The 25,841-nt window shown below is 32.5% G+C and overlaps 3 protein-coding genes across 5 annotated transcripts; 1 reads left to right on the top strand and 2 right to left on the bottom strand.

Annotated features, from left to right (window-relative positions):
• Positions 1–1,162: 1,162 nt before the first annotated feature.
• LOC108908929 (protein phosphatase 1 regulatory subunit 11) lies at positions 1,163–6,500 on the bottom strand. Of its 2 annotated transcripts, none has more exons than XM_018713114.2 (3): positions 6,200–6,500; positions 2,802–2,912; positions 1,163–1,579 (listed from the first exon to the last, which is right to left on the bottom strand). In XM_018713114.2, the coding sequence occupies exons 1-3, from the start codon at positions 6,315–6,317 to the stop codon at positions 1,383–1,385; spliced, it is 426 nt and encodes a 141-aa protein (XP_018568630.1). In that variant the 5' UTR covers positions 6,318–6,500; the 3' UTR covers positions 1,163–1,382. The 2 variants fall into 2 exon arrangements, with proteins under 2 accessions (XP_018568630.1, XP_018568631.1); XM_018713115.2 differs by having other exon boundaries at positions 2,802–2,913; positions 6,204–6,491.
• On the bottom strand, positions 4,593–6,191 carry LOC108908928 (succinate--hydroxymethylglutarate CoA-transferase). Its single transcript, XM_018713112.2, has 2 exons — positions 5,536–6,191; positions 4,593–5,393 (listed from the first exon to the last, which is right to left on the bottom strand). Exons 1-2 carry the CDS (start codon positions 6,149–6,151, stop codon positions 4,717–4,719), a joined length of 1,293 nt encoding a protein of 430 aa, XP_018568628.1. The 5' UTR covers positions 6,152–6,191; the 3' UTR covers positions 4,593–4,716.
• LOC108908927 (sodium-coupled monocarboxylate transporter 1-like) lies at positions 6,218–25,308 on the top strand. 2 transcript variants are annotated; one of them, XM_018713111.2, is made up of 13 exons: positions 6,218–6,302; positions 13,151–13,375; positions 15,273–15,432; positions 15,947–16,012; positions 16,077–16,128; positions 16,223–16,290; positions 16,429–16,583; positions 16,672–16,812; positions 16,874–17,092; positions 18,894–19,077; positions 19,629–19,883; positions 23,476–23,769; positions 25,191–25,308. In XM_018713111.2, the coding sequence occupies exons 2-13, from the start codon at positions 13,155–13,157 to the stop codon at positions 25,221–25,223; spliced, it is 1,848 nt and encodes a 615-aa protein (XP_018568627.1). In that variant the 5' UTR covers positions 6,218–6,302; positions 13,151–13,154; the 3' UTR covers positions 25,224–25,308. The 2 variants fall into 2 exon arrangements, with proteins under 2 accessions (XP_018568627.1, XP_018568626.1); XM_018713110.2 differs by lacking the exon at positions 6,218–6,302 and adding an exon at positions 7,237–7,449.
• The last annotated feature ends 533 nt before the right edge of the window (positions 25,309–25,841 follow it).

The following is a 25,841-nucleotide window of genomic DNA, read 5'->3' as shown; positions in this document are numbered from 1 at the left end:
CCAAAGACAATTTTATGTTAATGTTTGGAGTGGAATTATTGGTCCTTACTTATTGGGTCCCCCTAGACTGAATGGTCAACGTTACCTAGATTTCCTTGTGCATCAATTACCACAACTGTTAGAAGATGTTGATCTTGAAACCAGAAATGCACTGATATTCATGCACGATGGGGCGCCGCCTCACTTTAGTGCTGCAGTAAGGGACCATTTAAACGAGGTATATCCTAATCGCTGGATAGGTCGCGGTGGACCTATTCATTGGCCTGCCCGAACTCCAGATATGAACCCACTTGACTTTTTCTTTTGGGGGCACTTGAAAAATCTTGTTTATTCCACACCTGTAACCACTAGAGAAGAATTAGAAGAAAGGATTTTTTATTGTGCAAATGAAATACGACAAAATCCTGAAATGTTATGGAGAGTGCAACAGTCTTCTGTTAAACGAGCTCGTATTTGTATAAGAGAAGGTGGAACTAATATTGAGAATTTATTATGAATTATATTAGTTACAAAATTTTGATTGTCATGCACTTTTCGTTTAGTTAGTTTAGTTAAGTCCAAATTCTCATAATTTGGAACACTGCTATTGCAAATTATTTGTCCTTTATTCTGATATGTAAAAGCCAACTACGATTAAACCTGTGTTTCTGTTAAATAAAATGTCTCAAATTAAATGGTACCTTCCTCTTTAAACGGGTTTATCTCAAAAAATATCTATTTTATGGATATTCAACAAGTATACCTTTTTTACGTAAAATACCATAAATTTTTATAAAATGATGGAAAATTTGGGGTATAGTGGAACAAAAATTTTTTTTCTAGAAATTTTGGTGGGGGGTGCTTTGCCCCCGGGCCCCCATAATTATTATCGAGGATTTCATATTATCATCCAAAGCAGCTTCAAAAATTATAGATCCAGCCAAAAAATTTTCAAAATTTATTGAAAAATACAAAAGTTACAGCAAAAAAAACCATTTTTAATTCTCAACTTCAAGAGCTAATAACTCTACAGGGCGAGCCCGGAGGAAAACATTTTATATGAACTTGTGACATTATCTTCTCATTATCTATCCATATCCGAGAGATTGCCCACCATTTCCGGGACACCCTGTATAATATACTAATATACTAATAAATAAATAATAAAAAAAAAACACCTTCCTGAATTTTATCAGTCCTGCAGCAGAAAAGACTAAATTAATAATTTATTACAAATATGTACTTAAAATTGATTCGAATGTGAGAAATTCTAACAGCAAAAAAATCAGTTAACAGATTCTTTCGAATTTCAAGTAAATAAAAAAGACAAGTTGTTGGTAGCCCCCTCTATAAATCAATCATGAGTAGGAATTGGGTTTTTATATGTATCAGAGAACAAATATCTAATTATCGATAGTGATGGTTTGACTGGAATCGGGGTGTACGGTAGCCGAACCGCCTCCGTCTGAACAATCAGAACCGGGGGGCTGCCGGTCCCTTTTCTTCCTTTCTACGTGCCCGTGACAGTGGTCACACTCGTCTTCGGATTCGTCCGACGAGCTCTCCCCAAATTTCCGAGGCTTTTCAAATATACAACAACCTGTAAAACGGATTATGTAGGTGAAAAATGTCAGAACTGGGTATATATAGGGCGTAACTTTTAGCAGAAGTCGGAAAGAGAAGAAAACCAATCTGGGATTTTTTTTTTAAATAAAAATAAATATACAGGGTGTCGCGTTTAAATGTGATACAAGCCTGTAGCTTCTGTTTTTTTGACCGATTTAATTTTTTTTTTTTTTAGAATGTAGGATAAAAAAAACTGGAACTGTGATACTGCTGTTTTTATTAATGCAATTCACGGCCAACTAGGACGTGTTTTTTTGACGTCAAAATTAGAGATTTTTTTTTCCAAAAAACAGATTACGTATTCTCATTCAGCATCCCTTAAAATGTCTTATCACCAAGTTTCATCAAATTCGATACATCTTCAGACGAGTATTAGTTGGCCGTGTATTGCATTAATAAAATACAGCAGTATCGCAGTCAGATAGTTTTTTTTTACCCTACATTTCATAAAAAGAATATTTTAAATCCGCCAAAAAATAAACAAGTTACAGGCTTGTATTACATTTTGCCTGAAGATGTATTAATTTTGATGAAACTTGGTGGTAAGACGTTTTAAGGGAAGCTGAATGAAAATACGTAATGTTTTTTGCAAAAATAATCGCTAATAGTAATCAATGTTTTGATGTCATGAAAATGGGTCCTAGTTGGTCGTAAATTGCATTAATAAAAACAGCAGTATCACAGTTAGATAGAGTTTTTTTTTCCCTATATTCCCAAATAAAAATTTTTGAAATTGGCTAAAAAATGAAGAAGTTACAGGCTTGTATCTTATTTAAGCGTGACACTCTGTATATAATAAATTAAAAATTGTCTACACCGTCACTGAACAGTTTCCAAACTCCATTGAATACGTGCTTATCAGAGTTGGCTGTTATTACATTTTTAAACCAACTGTATGAAGCTGACAGAGAGATAGGGAGCAAAACTGCAACGGAAAATAATTTGTGACATGTTCTTTTAAAGTCACCATATTTTCTTGATGTCGATATGGACAAAACTGACTTATTCTTCTGACACGGATCTAGTGTTCTAGTGTTCAGTGGTGCTACAGTGTGTTTGTGTGTCTTTACTGTTAAATTTCTGTTCAACATTATGAAAAAATATTTATCCAAATCGAGACAATGAGATTTTAATGTTTCTAACGCTTAAAGGTAGCCTCTGTAGGTTACACCTTTAATATCCCTTACTGTACTTACATTTTGATTTTTTTTTATTCAAATGTTCATTATCAACAGTTTCGGTACTCCACTGGACTTTTCTGTCAGTCCTAGGCTTTCTTAATTTGAGGGTCACTCTCGGTACTTGTTCCTGCAAAGTAAAAAAAAAATTATCAGTAGTAAAAGAGTATTTCGTTATCAGTTAATTTTTAAAATATGAAAATATTATACCCTTGAATTTAAAAAGGTATTAGCTGTACTTATGGACCAATTTGAAAGAAATGAACTTAATACTACATTCAAGGTCAAATTAATTATTGTTTCTGTGTACAGTAACTTAATATTGTTTGAGTTGAATTAATTTATTCATTGTCTAAGGAATTTTTTTTAAACAGTGTCAAACCATTTACAAGATTTTCATTTTATTTTATTTATTTTAGTACAATGTCACAAAACATTTAAAACTCCTTATAAAATAATACGCACAATTAATTAAAATCAATGAATGATTAAAATATAGTTCTGTAATCAGTAAATCGCTATAAAATTTTACAATACGCGCAAATGTGATTTTTGTGATTCAGCAAAAATATATTTGCATTCGTTTTATCAAGAACTAGCCTTTATTTTTTCTTCAACCAATCTTTTTTTTCTTTATACTGGGTGTTTCAAAAAGGTGTTGGCAAACTTGATAGGGTTATAGAGAACTTTGTGAAAGAAAATTTTTGTATATAACTCCTAGTTGGAAAAGAGCAGTTTTGGCCCTGGAGCAATTTTTATCCAATAATGTATTGTTATTAGGTTGGCTCCAAAAGGCGTCGATACTTAAGTAATTTTTATTAAGGCCAACGCAAAAATAATAAATTTATAATTATTCAAAATGACTTGTGGTCGGTTGTTCTTTAGTTCGATGCAAAACCTCTTCCTCAACGACCACTGTGTGTGCAGTTCATGGATGTCAACCTTCTACATCTGGTTTAAAGTTATCTTTTTCTCTTAACTGACGACGGATTGACAAAAATGTTGTTCGGTGAGGATGTCGGCGATTCGGAAAGCGCTCAGCTTCTCCAGTGTTGTTTCACGTGATAAGATGCATGTTGTTTGGTCCATTTTAACAACTTAGAAGCAAAATTTCACCGCAAACAAAACAAATGTGAAACATTCAATTAGGTCCGATCATTTATTACATGACAGCTATGTTCATTTGTTTATCTGCTCAGAGCGTGACACAGATGACATTGCATGGCCAGATTAGATGTGTGTAATCACACAGTTGTAGATAAAATAAATTTTTACCAACATCGTGCGTAGGGCATGTAATTGCTAAACACTTATCAGAAGAGATAAACGTGTTTATTTTGTTTCAAATCATTTTTTGCATTATCCTTAATAAAAATTACTTAAATATCAAAGTCTTTTGGAGTCAACGAAATAACACTACGTTTTTGGACAAAAATTGCTCCAAGGCCAAAACAGCTCATTTCCGACTAAGGGTTTATATGAAAAATTTTCTACCACAATCCCCCTCAAGTTTGGCAACACCTTTTTGAAACATCCTGTATTACTTCTTTAATACTATACCATTGTTTTTCATTTATAAAATTGTTATTTTTTGATTGCCTATTACGACTAATCTTTAACTTTTTTAAATTTCGATCGGCCACTTAATATGACCATTGATATTAATTCTGACACCAGGAACTGTAAAACTAGTGGAATATTAGTGCCCTGTATCTCAAAAACAAAACATTTATGGACTTACGTCCATATAAACTTATTTTTTATATTTAACCAATGAATCAATTATAGAATTTCGCAACACCCTGTATAAAAGAGTAAAACAAATTTTCAATTTTGTATATCAGGTATGAAAATAGCCTTTATTCAATTCTATATCATATAAAAATATATTTAAAATTAAGATTCCTAAAAAATAGGCCATCTTTTTTTGGTTTCAATGCACAATATTTTTTCCTTTCAACAAATTTATTTTTTCCTCACTGAAACCTAAGATTTCTTTCAAAACTTCCACCGTGTGTTGACCTAAGGTCGGAGGAGGTAATCTGACAAAGTTGCCGCTTTCACTATAGCTAACAGGGGGACCAACTACTTTAACGTCTCCAGCAATAGGATGTTTTACAGTTTTTACTAGATTTATTGCTCTAATATGTGGGTCCTCAAACGTTTCTCTTAATGAGTTTACAGGTCCGCAAGGAAACGCACTACCTTCGAAAATTTCAGTCCATTCCTTGTTAGTTTTAGTTTTCAAAACTGAACGTAAAATGCCTACGAGCTCTTCCCTGTTCTCAACTCTAAGCTTATTTGTTTGGAACTTTTTATTTTTTGACAGATCGGCTTTCCCAATTCTGTTACAAAAATCAGTGAATTGTAAGTCGGAGCCAGCTCCAATGGTGAAATATCCGTCTTTGGATGGGAATGCTTCGTAAGGCACAATACTTGCATGGGCAGTGCCCTGTCTGGTAGCTTCTTTACCAGCATTCAGGTAATTGGAACCAATGTTTATCAAACTAGCGACTTGAGCTGAAAGGAGGTTGCAGTCGATTTTCTGTCCTTGGCCAGTCTTGAATCGTTTTATTAGAGCGGCCATGATTGCACCATGGGCGTATAAACCTGAATATAAATAAATTTACGGTGTCATATTAAAAATATTAACTAAACGATATCTTTCAATACTTTCTAATGTTTCAAGAAATGTCCCTTTTTTTGAAAGTTAATTTTGAGAATATAAATTTTATTTGTAAATTTCAGATACCTGTAATTAAGTCTGTAACAGCAACCCCAACCTTAACCGGTTCTCCATCCTTAGGACCCGTTATATGCAATAATCCTCCCATAGAGGCAGCTATAACATCGTACCCTGGTTTATTTTTATAAGGCCCTTCTGAACCATACCCCGTTATCGAACAGTAGATCAAGTGCGGTGCTACTTTTTTTAAATCACCATATCCAAGTTTTAATTCTTCTAATTTGCCCGGGACATAATTTTCAACAAGAACATCACTTTTTTCTGCCAAGTTATAAATTATGTCTCTACCTTCTGAGCTTTTCAAATCAATACAAACACTCTTTTTGTTCCGATTAACAGCAACAAAATAACAAGTTTCAGTTGTATTATTTATAAACGGCGGTCCCCATTTTCTGGCTTCGTCACCTGCTCCAGGCCTTTCTATTTTCAAGACTTCTGCCCCCAGGTCACTTAAAATCATAGTACAATATGGTCCAGCGACTATTCTCGTCAGGTCCAGGATTCTTATTCCATGTAGTGGTGAATTTTCTGCTTCAGTAGCAGTATGTGTGGATTTTGAACATTTAAAAATAAATCGATTTACGTTGTTGAGTGAAAATACACGCTTGTTCACAGAAAACATGTTTACAAATACCTCTCCAGTAGAATATCACTTGCGTAATATATGTACGTACCTGTTCCTCAGTCTCCACCACAGTGACGGTAGATGTAGTACAATCTTGCTGCTCTTGAAAAGCTACCGCCTCCGCCATATTTTTGAAGTTATTTTGCTCGTAAGTATTCGCCATTCACATCACATGAGACAACTACGTATTTATTTTATGTTTACAACACTAATCCATTCAGATAAGATAGAAAGTCTGCTGACCCATTTGTAAAATAAACTGACATTTTTGACATATCAATAACTCCGAAAATTTTGACAACGGAATGGTTGGTTACGCAGAGATCTATCTGATCGAAGGTCGGCGCGAAATATGATCTGTTTGGTTTTCAGTATTTATTTGAAATGTAGAGATGCATCCCCTAATTAGCTATTTTGTGGCTGTGTTTATGTTTATATATCTGTATGTAGAATTTTTTTTATTTATTTCAAACTAATACCTATGTACCATTCAGGGAATATGTAGGTTATTCAGGCAAATTTTAAAATATTCAACTAATTTTAACGCGATATTTGAGTCCAAAGGTTATTTATTTTTATATCCAACTTAGAGTTAATCTGATCAACATAGATAAGAGCACGTAAAATTTGTTGTTATTTGAAATATGAGTAATCTGAAATTAGTGTTTGAAAGTAGAAATAGCAAATAAATTAATTTGATTTTTTTGTTAAATTTGAATTAACTTTACGTTTTATTTTAAATTCCGATTTAAATTCATGTAAATTATTTAAGTTTAAAAAAGGCTTAAAATATATATACATATAGATATTTTTATTGCATTTTTATTTAGATAAAATTTTAATTTCCCTGAGATTATTAAGAACAAAGCATTAAGTACTTCATGGTCACTAATGAACCTGTTTATTACCTTATTTTGCACAATCTCAGATTATAGATTAGGTTTTTATTAAAAAATTGTATAAACAAGAATTAGCCATAAGTGCCACAAATTGATAACATAATTTATTGACGCAGTTTTTAAAAATCCCTGTTCCCGCTTTTCCACTTCAATTTACGATACAAATGAGTAGTAGAACTAACACATGGCAGTTGAGCTATTCCCGTTCCGATATAATGTTTATCTTGCGAATAGTTAGTTTATTACCGTACAATTATATCTAAGCCTTAATTCATGTAATAGCAGTTTGTCTTTAACAATTCATTTATTATGTGAATTTGCTTAAACAGTTAAGTTTGTGTTAACAGTATTCAAATTATATGACATTAATTATCGATAGAAATATTTATAAAATAGGTAAGTATTACTCTGCACTGTATATGTTCATTGTTAAGTATTTAATAACCGAATGGGCAAAGGTTAAAAATTTCTGGTTGTCGCTAGGTGGGGGCGATTGGGACAATTGCAGAGATTTATTTAAAAATGTGTTTGATTATTTATATTTTATGTGATAAAAGTAAATAAGTTATTACATTAATCAGTGATCCTTATAACTTTTTACTCTTTTATATCCGTAATTGTTAATTATTAACCTCTGCACTTCCTATATGTGTTTATAAAAAATTATTAAGCACCTTTAAAATTCATAATACATTATTCGATTTTTCCAATGAAATTCAAATTAATTATTCACTATATTAATTGGTAAGTTGATATGTTATCTACATAGAAATATACATAAATAATTTGTACTAATTGCAATTTTTCTAGTTAGTGTTTGCATTCAGTACAAATAATATTTTTTAATCGTTTGGATTTATTTTAGAGCGTTGGTATACGAAAATAAAATTTAACAAATATGACGAAAGTAAAAACGTAAACTGTATTTCATAACTCAGGCTATAAACTGTTAATTTTGAACGGAAATGATTGGGGATAAATAGAATCTATTTTTATGCAACCAGTAATTCTGTGTATCTAATATATTGGTCATGTCTTATTTTTGAGAGTAACTAGTTTTAATTAAAAAGGCTTTACCACAGATTATTATACAATTAATTGGTCGTCTCACAATATAGTCCCAGATTTTGTTTTTTGTAGAACGAATAATAGGAGTAGGTAGTTGCTCATGCGCCCTGAGATTTGGGACTTCGGTCGACTAACTGTTTAATAATCTGCGGCTTTATTAATAATTAACATGTGGATTTTAAACCTGCTATACAGGGTATTTTTCGGATTATATCATAACTTTAGAAAATCATTTTAAATCAAAATAAGTAAATATAACATTTACTGAAATATTTCTGTACGTGTTTGAGGTAGATTGATAAAACTTATTAGGGTTAACTAATTATAGACAAAGATTCTTTAAGTAATCTACCAACCAGTGGCAGAGTTACTAGTGGTAGCACAGTTAGTGTGTGGGATGATGAGACAAATTTTATAATTTTTTTTGTATGCAATTTTTTCTACATCCTAAACCGAAAATATGAATATTTATCATATTTTGCATAAAAAAGGTACTCCTGTTAGATTTTAATAGCATGAACATTTTTCTAGTAACATCCAACAAATGTATCAAATTGTGTTATGAGAAAATTACTATTCTTGTTTAATTTCTCTTTTGTATTATTATCGTTATTTTAGTTTTTATATAACTGTTACTAAATCAGGGTTTAATATCACAAAGTAGATAGTTTTGTAGTAAACAGTAACATAAATAATTTTGAATAATAAAAATGTTATTACTATTATTTTTATTTGAAAATGAAAAAATACATAAAAAAAGACCAAATTGTAAGCAGTAATTGACATATACTTGACATCTTTGTTAAATGTCATATACAGGGATGGCCAGAAGTACGGAATAAAATTAATATCTTTTGAATGAGTTAATTTTTTTTAAAACGCCTAAACACGTTAACTGATATTGATTTTTTCCCATCTTTCGGTTATATAATAATTAATTTTTCTTCAACCCCCTAACCCCCAGCTACCCCTACTTTTTTTTTTCAAATGGAAACATAAGGCATGAGGGGGCTCGTTGAAAAGCTTATAGAAAATCGAATCCAGCCATACCAAATAAACAAGTTTTATTTTTTCAATAGCAAGGTTTTTAGGGTTGTATAAAACACCTACTTAACAAGTGAAATAAAATTTAATTATCTTCAGTGTTATCCTCCATGAATTTGCACAGAATAAAATAAAGAATTTGAAACTGTACCTATCACTGCTAACGCAAAAAAGATATATTTTTTATGTTGCGTTTTTTTGGTACCACTTACTTGCCAGGCTTTCTGGTTAATTTTTCGCTTTAGTTGTAAATTGGAGTTCGAAACGTTACTATTGTGTCAAAATCAAGTTATTTACTGAATTGCAATGGTATTGTCGGAAAGGCAACGCATCGAAATCTTGATATTGCTTGGATGTGGAGACAAAATAAGAAGTCAGGCTGAAGTGCGCGATTTATTTAATGCGAAATATCCCGAAAACCAAATCTCGCAAGGGACAGTTAGTAAAATATTTCACAAATTTGAGGAACACGGTACAGTACAGACTTTGCCCAAAACTGGACGGGCACGTGCTTTGAATGAAGAAAAGAAATTAGACATTGCATTAGAACTTGTTGAAAATCCTCATACTTCAACTGTTTCATTGGCCCGCAATCACGATGCTTCTCGAACTGCAATTCGAATGTTTCTGAAACAAGAGAAATACCACCCCTATAAGGTATGTCTTGTCCAAGAGCTTTTGGAAGACGATTATGATAGGCGATTACAATTTTGTGAGGAAATGATGAGACGGTGTGACGACAATAATGGTTTTCAACGAGACGTACTTTTTTCGGATGAAGCTACGTTTTATTTAAATGGAGTGGTTAACAGGCACAACTATCGCTTTTGGTCCCAGGAAAATCCACACTGGACATGCGAATCGCATACGCAGCATCCACAAAAAGTTAATGTATGGGCAGGTATCATCAACAACAGAATCTTGGGCCCATTCTTTTTTGAAGAAAATCTTACTGCCGCACGCTACCTGGATTTCCTAACATTTGACCTGATACCTGCTCTAGCTGTGATTTTCCCTCATGAAATTGATCCAGATATACCGAATGAAAGAATTTGGTTCCAACAAGATGGCGCTCCCCCACATTTTGGTATTGATGTTCGAAGATACTTAGATGAAATGTTTCCAAATCGCTGGATTGGTAGACGGGGTACAGTTGAATGGCCGCCAAGATCCCCCGACTTAACACCCCTGGATTATTTTCTTTGGGGATATTTGAAAGAAAGAGTCTACCAGGACAGACCGGATAATATTGAGAATTTAAAGAACAAGATTAGGGCGGAGATGCATAATTTACCAGCTGAAGTCATTCAGAATGCTGTGGACAGCTTTTACTATCGTCTTGGAGAATGCCAAATAGTGAATGGAGGACATTTTCAGCATTTGCGACATTGAGTTTATTTTTGTAAATTATCTAGTTGTTTCAATTTCTAAATGAAAAAAAAGACTTGTTATTGAAAAAATAAAACTTGTTTATTTGGTATGGCTGGATTCGATTTTCTATAAGCTTTTCAACGAGCCCCCTCATGCCTTGTTTCCATTTGAAAAAAAATAGGGGTAGCTGGGTGTTAGGGGGTTGAAGAAAATTTAATTATTATAACGTGTGTCGGCATTTAAAAAAAAATAACTCATTCAAAAGATATGAATTTTATTCCATACTTCTGGCTATCCCTGTATAATAATTTTATCATGGCACAATTTAATACATTTATTTTCAGCAGGAATTGTTGAGTACGTAATGAATTGTTGAAATGGTTTTTATTAGAAAACGGCTCATGCTACTAAAATCTAACAAGGTAGGGTAAGTAGGTTAGGTAGGTACCTAACGAGTACCTTTTTTATGTAAAATATGATAAATTTTCATAATTTCTGTTCAGGAAGTAGAAAAAATTGCGTACAAAAAAAAATGTAAAATTTGCCCCATGGTCCCGCATTTTCTTATACCCCTGTAGCAAATTTTGATTTGTATATTATGCCGAATATTAAGCATATAAATAGTAATACAATCCCAAAATTTCGCGAGTTAATATTAAACCGTTTTGAAGTTATGCAATAAAAACCTGAGTTACCCCTTCAAGGGGCTGTATCTCCGTTAAGGACCGCCACTGACAAAAACTCTACTAAGGTTTTCATCATATTTCGACATGTTTTACATACTCTCCAATTTTGAGTACTTACTTCGTTAACACCTTGTATATTGAGCACAATACTTTTGGAAGAATATTAAATTTTGAAATGACAATGTCAAAAGTGTTGAGAATATGGCTAGATTAATATGTTGGTTTTTGTCAAAAGTAAAATTAGAACAAGAATATGTTTCTTTGAAATTTTATATTATTTAATGAGATCACGTATTTTTTCTATTAATAAATAATAGGTACACTACGCAACAAAATTTTTCAACGAAATTTTGCCTTTTTCTAATGCGGATACTGGCATTATTCCTTAAAAATATACGAATAACTTCAAAATGGCATAAGTCGGTCAAAAAAGATCGTATAAACTTGATTTTTTTTTCAAATTGAAAGTGCATTTTATGATGGTCTATGCGTTATTTTCGAAAAAATCGGGACGATCTAGGTGATGCGTCAAGCAATCAAATCTTTTAAGAAAAAAGTGCTTGGGCTTTATCAGGACATGTAGATGCGGCATCGACTCGCATCCATTTTAAAGTAAAGACAATTACCTAGAAAGTGAAAAAATCGTCTTGATACGATGAAACTTGACGAGCTATGCGCATTAGAAAAATGGCAAAATTACGATGAAAATTTTGTTGCAATAATTCTGTTGTGAAGTGTATTTAGAACATAATTTATTATTTTTTATTTTAGATAATTATTATTTACTAGCTATTTACTAGATATTGCTGATATAATTCAGTGCTATTGTATAATTAGAATTTTAGTACCATAGCAAAAACATCGTTAACATTTGATTTTTAATGGAAATTTTTTAATTATCTTTATTTCTTTAAAAGATAATAAAGTACAGGAGCTAATAATATATCACATTGATCGAAATATAATTTCAAATGCAAACGTAAAAATCTAAAAAACCATCGGCCTAGAGGTTTTTAATTACTTCTTTTTAATTATGATTATCTTTGAAAAATTTTAAAATTTCTTTTTATTTCCAATGATTTAAAATTGTCTGAAATAAAAATTCGTAAATATTTTTTGTGAAGATAGCTATTTTTTAAGTTGTTGTTTTACTCAAGTGTGTAATTAATAAGCTCATAAAAAACAGCTCTAGAAAATGGATAATTTTTAGAATAATTGGAACATATCCCATTCTGGGGATTCAATGACATTTTATCTTTGATTATTTGTAGTTTAAATATTAGTTGCATCAATCTGTGATATTTTTTCAAAAATGTTTGAATAAATGTGACATTTTTTTAGTATTCCAATACCCTGTCCCTGTATAGGGTGATTTACTATATTATGAACTCCCATTACCTTTTTGTTTTTAGAATTATAAAAAAATTTGTAGAAAGTTGTCGTTTTTTCGTTTTTTTAGTTTTTTTTAAAGGTTTTCGTTTTTTATTCCCGCTTATTGTTAGAGATGAACCCGACAAACCTTATATGACTATGCTCGACAGGGAACGTTCTCCCCAAATATGCAAAAATATACAAGGTGTTCCATTTAAATTAACAAAGTTAACATCCACGGCCATTTTGTTTGGACCTCATTTGTTTTTCTACTATCATTTTCGAATAAGAAATCATCGTGCAACTTTTGTATTTCACATTTTTTTTATAACTTTAAAAACCAACAAAATTAATTTGGAGGTCAAATTATAGTGAATCACCCTGTACCTATCTGTATATAGAAAATAAGTGGCTTCAAATTCTTAGTTCATTAATACATTTTGATCTAAACTGAACAAAGAATACAACCTCCTGACGTTGGTGTGGACTTGACAGAGGGAATCTTCTTAATGGTTTAATAATAATAATAATAATTGACTGTTCCAATTTAATTTCAGAAAAATGTCGTCGGAACGTATAGCCCCCCTCATGGACATCTACCATTTCGACATCGTCGACTACGCAGTATTTTCTTCTATGCTAATCTTATCAGCCTTGACAGGTTTATATTACGGGTGTCGGACCAAGTATTGTAAGAATCAGGAGGGCCAGACGCTCAGGGAGTACTTGACGGGAAACGGAAATTTGAGACCATTTCCCGTAGCACTTTCACTCATCGCAAGGTGAGAACACCAATTAGATGTATCTATTAATTGAATTAATTTTTGCGAACTGGAATTTAATATTTCCAATGTCATTAAGCTTACTTTTAATTTTAGCATACTCATTCAAATTTTCTTAAAAATGTGAATCAACGATTAAGGGCTGATTTTCAGGCCTTTTCTCAGGAATTTTTTTGAGTGGGACAAATTGATTAGAATTTGAGGAATTCGCAATTTTGATCTAAAAGCAAAATGGTTTCTATGAATATGAACCTTATTGCGGTTTTGCAGGTAAAAATTGTGAAAATTGAAGTTTTGACACGTGATTGAAAAAAATTTATCGATATTCACCATTTTTTAAATTTATTTTGAATGAAAAACACCATTAAATTATGATATCATCCCAATTGTTGGTTCATGTTCTTTGTAATTTCATAACTAATTACAGTCTCTAAAATTTTGGTATAAGGTTAATTAGAGTTTAAAATATTACTAAGAATGTATGCGTTGTTTATGAGACATCCATCAATAAGTTTTGACATAAGCCTACTTTGAGAAAAGTCACTTATTTTATATACCGTAATATTGTAAAAGTTTAATTAAAAGGCCTTTTTGTCGAAAACCGTCCGCATTAGGAAGTTCTAAGAGTACATTATTTTTAGAAAATAAAATAGTACATTAGAAATTAGAGCCCGAATAGTAAAAAACCTAACCTTAAAAAAATTAGAACTTAAAATGTAATAGGAATGTAGCATAACTAGCGCCCTCTATGAAATATCCAAAAAATAATTCGACCAGCGTATTTGGCATCCTTAAAAACCCCGGAAAACCTTTCATAAAAATATTTTGCACCGCTTGGAAACTTTCTTAAAAATTCTATTTCAAAAATTTTATTTTGTCGCTCTGTATCTCGAAAACAAGAGGAGATAGGCATCGAACTGTATTTACGGGAGGTCTTTCTGAAACACCCTATATAATATACAAGTCGAACAACTGCATTAATGAACAAATTCATTCAGTTATTATTAGTAGATTGACGAATGAGCCTGCAGATCATTGCACATTTTCTCAAATCTTGGGATCAAACTGAACTCGACCACCCTCTTTTCATTTTCCACGTAGATTTTTGCTCGCTATTTGCTCTGTATCACTGCAACCGTCGAAAACCCAACCTCGCATAAATAAGAAATCGAAATGTTGCTTTCCAGCCATTGTCGCAAGACAACTAAATAAGATTCTCTACTGCAGAAATAAATTTAAACGAAGTGTTGAAACTTTTTTAATCTGAAAATATTTCTCAAATCAGGTGATAAACTGTGGCGTTATTCTTCATATCTCGAAAGAAATCGACTCCATTTAAGGTCAAATGCTGCTTCAAAATGCAGAAATAATCCTTGGTCGCACCTTCATTTGTTTTTCTTCATAGTTTGACTTTGTTTTTTAAATTTGAATTTTTTTCCATCGACTTCGAAAGGTGTATATTTTTTTCCTGCAGAAAGAAAGAGAGAATTAGTTCATTAATATATTTTCAAAAAATTCGCACAAGTATGCCTGTTTCTTTAAAAACTTTGCACCGACAAAATCTTCAGCATCTTTTGTCCTTTTTCTTTTTGGGACGTCATAAATTTCCAATCGTAGTTCAAACACAGCGATAAAACATTACCACGATGGCTCTTATCGTGCAAATTTTTGGAAAAAGTTGTTTTCAATGGACGAGTTTTTATAAAATTGACTACATTCACTAGGCACACATTCTGGAGCTTCAAATACTATCAGCATCCTTATTATTATCCGTAGCCTCATCCTTCTGCAACCTAAATCCTTTTCCTTTGAATTTTTCAACTAATTGATCATTAACATTCTCTACAAATATACAGTATACTGTATTAAAATTTTCTTATAATATTGTTTTTTTCAGTTACGTTTCAGGTGTCACAATTTTGGGGACTCCATCTGAAATATACAATTTTGGAACGCAGTATTGGTTTATCATAATAGCCATATGGATCAGTGGACTAGTCGTAGCCTATGTGTACCTTCCAGTTTTTTTAAAACTGCAAGTCAATTCTTCGTATGAGGTATTCCTAAAATGATTTCAAATTAACCTTTATTTTATTAGCGTGAATGAGGTATAACTTACAAGGTATATGTCATGTCTTAAATGTCATTGGTACTTTTTGCCTACTGGTTGTGCTTTGACTGCTTTGTAATGTTACTGGCAGAGAGCGACCTACTAATCAGCAAGTACTATGAAAGCATGACTTGTTTCATACTAGGTAAAATAAACTTTCTTTAACTAGTAAAATAACTATTCTTCGGGTTATATGTCCCGTCCATCATAATTACGCCTGTAGTATCAAGTAAACAGCTAAGATCATCGGTAGAAGAACCAGACATAAACCGCAATTGTAAATCAATTCTGGACGGGGCATGTAGTTTAGAGTAGTTGTTGCCCACAATAGCATCAGTTAGTCTTTTTTTAAAAGAAGTTTTCTCTTTTATTTGTCATATTCCTTGAATAACCAAGTTCTCTACAGCTGCTGAAAATCTAGTTGTACCTTATTTTACAAGGGATATTCTTTTTTTTTTTAGTACCTGGAACTAAGATTTAATAGAGTGGTACGAACAATAGTATCAGTATTTTTCGTATTAGATGAAGTAAGTATAGCATCACTTTTCTATGTTTATTTTAAAACCAATGTATATTTTTCCTGAATTTCAGGTGATGTTTTTGCCGATAGTAATTTATGTACCTTCACTAGCGTTTAATCAAGGTAATTAATATTTTTTACGTATTTTAATGAAAATTGTTTAATATTAATAACACTTACAACAGGACTCTTCTTATTTCCTTTTTTATTGTTACAGTAACTGGAATCAATATTCACCTGATTGGTTCTATTGTCTGTCTCGTTTGTATATTTTATACTTTGCTCGTAAGTGTTTCTGTTTTTTCTTTAAAATTTTCATTTTTGATTATGAAAAATTATTCTCATTATGTTCTGCCTCTTTTATTGACTCCTACTGTCAAAATCCTACAATATTAATTTTAACTATTATGTTTCTCTTTGTAGGGTGGTCTGAAGGCTGTAGTTTGGACAGATTCATGGCAAGTTATAGCCATGTTTATTTCTGTTTTAGTGGTGGTAATACTGGGCACTGTTACTATTGGTGGCCCTAGTGTAATAATAGACTTAACCGAAAAGGGAGGGAGATTCGAATTTTTTAAGTAAGAAAATAGATACAGTACTAGAAATAGTCTACCTAACCTAATATAAAAATGAAGAAATACATAAATCATCTGATTTTATTTTCAGTTTTAACCCAAGCATGTACGAGAGATACACCGTTTTCAGCGTAGTATTCGGAGGATTTACTTACTGGACGTGTTTCAATTCCGTCAATCAGACCATGGTTCAGAGGTACCTGTCGCTGCCTAACGAAAAGCAGTCGAAATTGTAAGCATTTGTTAATTAATAAATTTATCCTTGAAGGTGATTTTTTTCTAATATTTTCAAGGTCACTCTTACTATTTACCATTGGCGTGTCCTTCTTCGTATGGGTGTGCTGCTACGCTGGTATCTTAGTATACGCCACTTACTACGGTTGTGACCCTTTGTCCCTGGGCAGGATCAAGGCCGACGATCAAATTCTCCCCCTCTTTGTGATGGAGACTGTAGGACACTTGAGGGGAGTCCCAGGGCTCTTCATCGCGGGGGTTTTCGGTGCCGCGCTGAGGTAATTGGCTTAGAATGACTAATTAATTGAATCCTTTACTGTAATCGATGCAGAGATGCCCGATAGTACGGTGAAAATGATGAGAATGTAAGGAATTTTGCTATAATAGTAGGTATTCTTCAGTGAATGAATGTCTGAATAGAACAATCATAATTGTACCTAACTGATGTAACTGATGTGCATGCTTGAAACACTTACAAAATGGTCTTCAAACCATCAAAGGTCATAGGTCATCTCTCAAATTATGGCGAGCTATTGAGCAAGCTCAAAAAGTAGAACTGGAACCGTTTTTTTGTATTGAGATTCCCATGTACCACACATTCTTCCTATGTACGTTCTATGATTGGTTGTTCTGAATATTCTGAATATTCTATTCAGTATATCTGTTTAGACTCCATATGGATTTCAATGGATGATATCTTATGGAGGTACAGATGTCACAACTTTTTACATCCATACACTGTAGAAAATAAATCTATGGTCTACTTCCGCATTGCTATAAGTATGCCAGGAAAAAGAGCTGAGAAATGACTATTTTGCGACTTTTTGCTTCGGCAAGCTGAATTTATCACTATAGATGCTAAATATTATGTACAATAACATATTAGTTTCCACAGTCATAAAAATGGGGGGAAGATTGTTTACAATTGTATATTTTTTACGTAAATTCACATTTTCACTTATAACTTTTTTCCGTTCATTTCCACGAGAAAACAGTAAAGTACATTTTTTTCGTCTTCAAAAGACCTACAAAACTAACTCTCGAGCGTCAAAAAATATTAAATCAAAAGGTATAAACAGAAGAAGTTTATTTATGATTTTTGAATTAAACATTTATAAACTGCGTTATTATTACCAGAACGTTTTGGCATCGCATCCTCTCATTCCTGATCACTGTCTAATAACTCACACGAAATCTGGAATCGGTAAGTTGAGTAGTTTACAAGTTATAAGTTAGATACCTTTTGGTATCTGATCAATAATTTTTGACGCTCGAGGACTAGTTTTGTAGGTCTTCTGAAGACGAAAAAAAGTGCTTTACCGTTTTCTCGTGGAAATGAACGGAAAAAAGTTATAAGCGAAAAACGTGAATTTACGTAAAAATTATACAATTAACCAGCCTGTAAACAATCGTCCCACCATTTTTATGACTGTGGAAACTAATATGTTACATAATATTTAGCATCTATAGTGATAAATTCAGCTTACCGAAACAAAAAGTCGTGTCCAACTTTATACTTCTTGGCCTATAAAATGGTACATCCATCATCCATACGCTACTTCCAAGTCACTCTATTTGGATAACCAAAATAATGTTTCATGGATGTATAATTTATGGATATCCTTTTGAGATATAAAGATGTACCTACATCTTATGATGTCCCCAATAAAAATATTAATTTTGTCATGAACATTTTAGGATGTATATTATAACCACGTCCATTGAAACTGCAAAAAATTACGACTTAAGGATATATCTAACGGAGGTTCATGTGTATAACAAAACAGAATATCCTGAAGGGAGGTTCATGTGTATAACAAAACAGAATATCCTGAAGGATATCCAAATAAAAGACGTATTATTCGTTTTAGGTATGAATATACAAAACACATCCATGTACCTGAGACCAAAAATGGATAAGTATCCATGGAACTTTAATAATATACAATTTTGGAAAATAGTTCCATTCGTAGGTACTTTAAATAAACATCAGCCATTACTGTATTTTCTACTTTTATTAAAAAGATTGTTTACAAATTCGTTTTCTTATAATTTATTAACTTCCCGTTCTATTTTCAGTTCCCTCTCTGTGATATTGAATTCAACAGCTCAAGTATTTTTGGAAGACTTCATGAAGGGTTGCATGAGGTTGACGTTAACAGAAAGAACAGCGACACTGATTGTAAAAGCTGTTGTTCTGGTCCTGGGACTCGTCGCCCTAGGGTTCCTTTATGTGGTGGAGCATATGGGAGGGGTGTTAGCTGTGAGTACCCTTTTATTTTGAGAAATATTTGATGTTACAAAATAAATTTTTTGAAACTGTAAATAAAAAGGTCAGTTTTCTTCATGGACCAAGTAAGTTTTGAAGTCACTAGGATTTGATTTATTCTGTTTTGTGTAGTTTTTTTTATTAAAGTATTATATCCAGTTTGAAAAAAATTGAGTGTAAAAGCTAAAGGCAAATTACTAATTTAAAAATATAATTTTGAGGTTATAGAATTGCATTAATGTTGAGATTTTGAATAGAATGGTTACCTCAATTTTTGCTGTTATTTATGATTTTAGCATCCTGTGACAGCAATTTAAAAGTGCCAGCAAATAAGTGAATTGCTCGGCAAATAATTACACATAGACCATCAAGGCAACAACTTGGATGACCACAGATATCAATTGTTAATAAAAGGTCACACTGTATTAACCTCAATTTGTAACCAGCGCCCTTTCAGCTCTTGGTTCTAGTTTCAAAAAACCTTTTGACATCCCCCTGCCTCACACTGTTTGAAAACAGATTATAATTCCTGATTTCTCTTCCAGATGGCATCATCTTTATCGGCCATAGCAGCAAGCACGACCTGTGGGATCTTCACTCTAGGAATGGTGATCCCATGGGCGAATTCCTACGGTGCAGTGGTAGGAGGCATAGCCGGCGTCATCGCTTCTGGTCTAGTGTCCTTTGGAAGTCAATTCGTTTCAGCTGCTAAGCTGGTAGTTCCCCACAAATTACCGGTTTTTGTCAACGACAGTTGCTTTGAAAAGTACGGGATAGATCCCAACATCACTATCTCAGATGTAAGTACAACATGATAAATTTGTTGTTGTTGAGAAAGGCGGCGTATTTATCCACAGCATTCAGGTCTTACGAACCATTGTGCATGCTGCTAATAAGAGTTGTTTTAGAACAGGACCGAGCTTCATGTGAAAGGAAGTACTAGCTCTGCTGGAGTCTCTCTAATGTTGAGAGGTGACAGAAATGCTGCCTAACAATCTATGTCTATTTAGTATTGAGTAAGCACAATGACAGAGGATATGTCTTCATGTTCGCATAACCTGTAGGTGACACTCAAACCGATTCTGTTGAGATGCTTGTTTGTCCATGACTCGTTAGAAGTCCTGTGACAATCCCAATGCTGCAACAAACCAAATTTTCCATTTGCTTCAGCCCATGATTTAGTTACCATTAACTCTCTTTGTAACCTTGCTATAGCATCAATAGAGTCGGGGTATTGACACACTCCAAAACTACACGGAAAGTAATCAATCCTGTGTGACAAAAGCGCGTACAAAGTTGCCTGTTTCTTCTTTTGAAGCTATTTTGCGCAATGCAGAGATAGGGAATCTCTGTTTGACAAATTTTACTTTGCCTTAATGTAGAAAATTTGAAGAGAAAGTAAAGATTAATAAGTCTGAGACAAATCTGATTTATGGGGTACATACCTGTTAGATTAGATAGATAAGTGTTTATTACTTGCTATTCTGAGAAATATAGGTAGGTACTTACTCTTATAATCCATTTTTTTATTGAAATCTTTCCAAAATATTCTAAGAACGTGATGATAATAAATGTATTATAATTTTTTCTGTTATAATTTAATAGTATCAAAGCTTAATAGTTTAATATGCCTACAATGTCAAACATACAATTAAAATGGTATATAAATATAATACTTAAGTTGTAAAACTTATACAGGGTGATTCACAACTTATCCCACAAAATTTGGGAATAGATGCGGCATGAGAAATGGATTGACTCCATTGTAAAAAAAATGTTTGTAAAATCCTTATAGTTTCTGAGAAAAAAATTATTGAAGTTATAGCACATTAAACCATTACATAGCTGGACAACTGTAGTCTCTAGCGTCATTCGCAATACGCGTGGAGAGCCATGTGACTCCTAATACTGAAATCCGTCGTAGCGGTAGTTTTTACCTGTTATCTGTGGTATTTACATCAGTTTTTTAGTAGTTAGTGTCAAAAATGCCTTGCGTGTATAGCAACTCAGAGTTGATGGATATCGTTTTAATTTATGGTGAAGCAAGACAACATTTGTATTATGGTGAAGTATTTGTATTATGGTGAAGCAAGACATCATTTGTGTTAGTTCGTAGAAAGTGAGTAAGACGGACCCAAATGTGTTTACACGTGAGTGGATAAAATTTTGAACAATTGCTGTTGCAGCATCGGGTATGTCAAATGATTTTATTATTTAAAAACACAAATTAATTTTATTAATAATTAATAAAGGCAAAAGCATTTGAATTTGCCGATATAAAATAGGTGCGATAAAATTCTATTTACATATTTCTTTTCTTGCGAAAGTTTTTGTCCGTTTTTATCACACCGCCATACCGGTCGCATTGTGCGAGGTCAGGTTTTACAGTGGACCAGTTTCCAGTGCCGTGCAGAGGTGTATTTTTAAATCAATTTCGAACTGACCTTTTTGATTTTTTCTTTACAAAATTGAATTTGTAAGGGTTCCCTGTACATCCAGAATTTTTTTTTTGGATAAGTTCTGAATCACCCTGTATAATGCATTAAGAATCGCTATTAACATCACAAAAAAAATTCATTTTTAGAATCACTATCTAACCTAAATTTATAATGTCATATATTCATCCAAGTTAGGTTCATTTTGTTTATACTTCTGCTCAAATATTTGTACGTGTTGGCAACATATATGCCATTCGTCTATGGCAAACTGTATGAAAAATTTTAAAGATTCAACATTTTTATTGAAAAAGCTATATTTCTTCCAGCAACACACTTTTCCAGTGTCATCAAATATAATTGGAAAGTTTTATTCTAAGTACTATTGATATATATGGAAAATGTTCTTAACATTGTTTTTTATAATAAAAGTCAATTCTTCTGCTTTTGTCCGAAATAAACTTTTCAATTACTTTTTTTTTTATTAAAGTTTGATATTTCTCTCACCACTGAGTTTTCAATAATGCAATGCAAGTGCTGTGAGTCTGTCTTTACAATATAATGTAAACATTTACAATCTTTAAAAACACACAACAAACAATAGGTAACAAAATTTTACATCACACGTAAACAAATTACGTTGAATAAGAAAAAAACAGTATACAGGGTGTCCCAAAAGTGACGTCCGTCCTTCTGGGTGTTGATTAAGGGGACAAAAACAAATCGAAAATCAAGAGTGAAAAATTTTCCGATTGTTTTTCTTTCTTGAGTTATTGAAAAACTTATTCGAAAAACTAAAAAAATAAAATCCATTTTTTTTTCTCAAAGACAAATAATTTATAACTAATAGTAGGTAAGTATAATTTCCGATTGTCGGTTGTACCTGGGTGTAAGGAATTATTTTAACCTGAAAAGGATAGAGAAAAACATTTTAATAATAAAACAGTTTTATAAAATGGAGAGGAAAAATCTTATAAACTAAAACCATAATGTGCTTAAATAATAGAAATTGTTTTTACAAAAGGTGTTCAAATAAGTTGCTTTCTACAAAGATTATCACAATTCAATATTGAAGTATGAACTCTTTGTAACATCTCTTGGTTTATTAACGCGACAGCAGAGTGTATACGGGCTTATACATTTTCTGGATTTACAATAGGTTCGCTGTAAATATTTACTTTTAAATAACCCCAAAAGAAGGGAATTCAGATCTGGTGATCTACGAGGCCATGGTCCCCCTCTTCCGATCCATCTGTCTGAGAAGTTTTGATTAAGATAATTTCATATTCGTAAACCATAATATGATGGAGCTCCATCATGTTGAAACCAATAATTTAGTCTGTCAACGGAACGTCATCCAGCAATGGCAGCTACAGCAAATACAGCTCTGAACTACATAATTATTTAATAATCCAACCCAAATGTTTATTTTTAGTTTTTTTGAATAATTTTTTTAATTACTCACTAAAGAAAAACAATCGGAAAATTTTCCACTCTTGATTTTCAATTCCTATTTGTCTCCTTATTCAAATCCCAGAAGGACGGGCGTCACTTTTGGGACACCCTGTATAGCTATTATTTAGATTTGGGCGAACTCTCCCACTCCATCTGTCACTGCTGCGCGACGGTAACCATGACCACCGTTGTAAACACTTTACAGATTTAGGGGAGAGCTACAAGGAGCCGTGTATTCAGTGTTTTTCAAAAGAATTTTTCAAGTCGAGTTAAATTGACTGAACATTACTTTAACATTTCCTATTTAATGTAAACTAAATTTTAAATTAAATTTTTTACTATGAAAATTTCAAGGGGGCAGCGTTCCAGAGCCCTCTATGGGGTTTAAATCGGGATGGTAGAGAGGCAAACGTAAAATACCCTTTTCTTGCAATAAGTCAATTTCATACGTTTTGTAACGTGGTCTGTCACTATTGAATGAACGAGTAACCCTTTTTTTTAGCCATCTTATCCAGACGAATCTTCCGTCTTCCCATTATTCCGGCTTTCTTTCATGTGGATAACACCTGTGGGGTTGTGCACCGTGCTGATTGTTGGGATCACAGTCAGCTTCGTGACAGGCAACACGGATATCAACTATATTGATCCCGATCTGATATCGCCCGTAATGCAGTGGGTTCTTCCCGAGGGCTCCCAGAGATACGCTGGGTCGGCCATAAGGAAAGCCAGACATAGGGAGCTGGTGGAGAGAGAAAAAATGGTCGGGGATCTGCACGTGTTGGCTGTTTCTACTATGGTACGTTTACAGAATTACGTATTTTATTAACAGTCAATAGTAAGTGGAAATTATGGTACGATGGCAGTCTCTTTATTGGAACATCCTCAGGCAGTGGCGGCTCTTGATTTCCGTACCAGAAAGGGCGGAAAAATTTAAGTATAAAGTATTGAAACAAAAAAAATGAAATATAATTGATGCAGTTTTGTTTTAAGTACTATTGAAATATAGGGAAAATGTGCTCAACATTATTTTTTATACTAGTGAAAGTCCACTCCTCTGTTTTTGTCCGTGAATTTTTCAATTACTTTTCCTTTAAAGTTTGGTATTTGCCTCACCATTGATTTTACAATAGATAACATTACTGCTAGTCTATCTTTACAATCAATTTAATAGGTCAGGAAAAAGAGCTGGGAAATTACCATTTTGCGACTTTTTGTTTCGGCACGCTGAATTTATCACTATAGATGCTAAATATTATGTACAATAACATATTAGTTTCCACAGTCATAAAAATGGGGGAAAGATTGTTTACAGGGTGGTTAATTGTATAATTTTTATGTAAACTGCCGTTTTTCGCTTATAACTTTTTCCGTTCATTTCCACAGAACAAGTACTTTTTTTCCTCTTCAAAAGACCTACAAAACTAGCCCTCGAGACTGACAAAATATTGATTAGATCAAAAGTTATAAACAGCAGAAGTTTATTTGACTTTTGAATTAAACATTTATAAACTGCGTTATTATTACCAGAACGTTTTGGCATCGCATCCTCTCATTCCTTATCACTGTCTAATAACTCACACGAAATCTAGTATCGGTAAGTTGAATAGTTTGCAAGTTATGGCCTTATAAACAAATTAACTAATTATTAGTCTGGACGATCCCGAGCATCTTCCACAATCGCACTGATTTTTTTTCATGGTAGATTTCATAATAATACATTGAAATCTATTATTTTTTCTTAATTTCAAATTTGCAGCCTGGATTTTTTTTATTTTTTAGCCTTTGTTGTAAAATGAAATATACAACGCACGCGCGTGATATAGTTATATGTATATTATTACATATTCGGAAAGCTCATGAAATTCGCTTGAAAATAATATATTTGACAGTCTATAACTCCGTTGTTTTTCAACGAATCTTGACGATTTTTTTTTAACTTAAAGTTCTTTTCATTGTTATAATTAATCTTATTTTACTTTTGTACTAAATTTGTATTTTGGTTTGATATTTATATGTATTAATACTAAATATTTTCATATACAATTTGTAATTATTTGTTTCATTTGAAAGTCTTCACGATGTTCCAATAAAGGGTCGAAACATCGATGCTCAGAAAAGTATGCATTTCTTAACTACTTTTTGGTCATAATTATCATTATATTATTAATACTGGTTTCTGATTGGTCTGTAATTAATATTTTTTATTTCTGGTTTTAGGGTACCTCGAATGGGAGATCTAGTTCACCCTGAGTATTGTACAAATAAGTAATATTTAGATGTCAATTTTTGTACTTATCGTATTTTTTTACAGTATTAAATTATTGTCAAACATGTTTTTTTAATGCTATCTTTTGCACCTAAAGCATTAACTAAGTAGTATTCAAATTTTGAATATGGGGGTTACGTTTTCCAGCGAAAAGTTTTAGCCAGCTGTAGTACATACTCAAAAATAAAATACCTACTATTTGGTTTTTGCTTGAATAATCTTCAGTTTAAAACATTGCTTGCTACTAACGATTTTTATGAAATTGCCTTCAAATTAACAGTACGAGGGTACTAGAAAAATTGTCTACCTAACAGGAGAAGGATCTTCTCTGAGCCCATGTTTTACTTGAAGATAACATATACCTTGGTGCATAGACCCACCAAAGGAAAAGCATTTTCCGAAAGTCGTCTTGGAATTATTATTCAAACAATTTACAATTTCTTCATAGAAATTTAATACGTTTATCCCATCGACTCCAGGGACCCCCTGCAAGACCATGAAATGTATTTAATATACCTTACACATTTGCCCTACTATTAACAGGCTTCTATAGCAAATAATAATATATTTTAATAGATTTTAATAGATTTTATTGCATAGTT

Source organism: Anoplophora glabripennis, unplaced genomic scaffold, assembly GCF_000390285.2.
Source record: "Anoplophora glabripennis isolate ALB-LARVAE unplaced genomic scaffold, Agla_2.0 scaffold334, whole genome shotgun sequence".
Taxonomy (NCBI): Eukaryota; Metazoa; Arthropoda; class Insecta; order Coleoptera; family Cerambycidae; genus Anoplophora; species Anoplophora glabripennis.
This window is presented reverse-complemented; position numbering and strand designations above follow the sequence as displayed.

What these genes read in the sequence shown, in the direction of transcription:
- LOC108908929 (XM_018713114.2), bottom strand. Translation starts at nt 6,317, where the DNA reads ATGGCGAATACTTACGAGCAAAATAACTTCAAAAATATGGCGGAGGCG. An exon ending in GGAGACTGAGGAACAGGTAC is followed by an intron (nt 2,913 to 6,199) that starts GTACATATATTA and finishes TTACTTTGCAGG; the next exon opens with AACAAGTACCGAGAGTGACC. An exon ending in GAATAAAAAAAAATCAAAAT is followed by an intron (nt 1,580 to 2,801) that starts GTAAGTACAGTA and finishes TCCGTTTTACAG; the next exon opens with GTTGTTGTATATTTGAAAAG.
- LOC108908927 (XM_018713111.2), top strand. Translation starts at nt 13,155, where the DNA reads ATGTCGTCGGAACGTATAGCCCCCCTCATGGACATCTACCATTTCGAC. An exon ending in AAGTCAATTCTTCGTATGAG is followed by an intron (nt 15,433 to 15,946) that starts GTATTCCTAAAA and finishes TTTTTTTTTTAG; the next exon opens with TACCTGGAACTAAGATTTAA. An exon ending in ATATGGGAGGGGTGTTAGCT is followed by an intron (nt 19,078 to 19,628) that starts GTGAGTACCCTT and finishes TTTCTCTTCCAG; the next exon opens with ATGGCATCATCTTTATCGGC.
- LOC108908928 (XM_018713112.2), bottom strand. Translation starts at nt 6,151, where the DNA reads ATGTTTTCTGTGAACAAGCGTGTATTTTCACTCAACAACGTAAATCGA. An exon ending in TGTTACAGACTTAATTACAG is followed by an intron (nt 5,394 to 5,535) that starts GTATCTGAAATT and finishes ATTTATATTCAG; the next exon opens with GTTTATACGCCCATGGTGCA.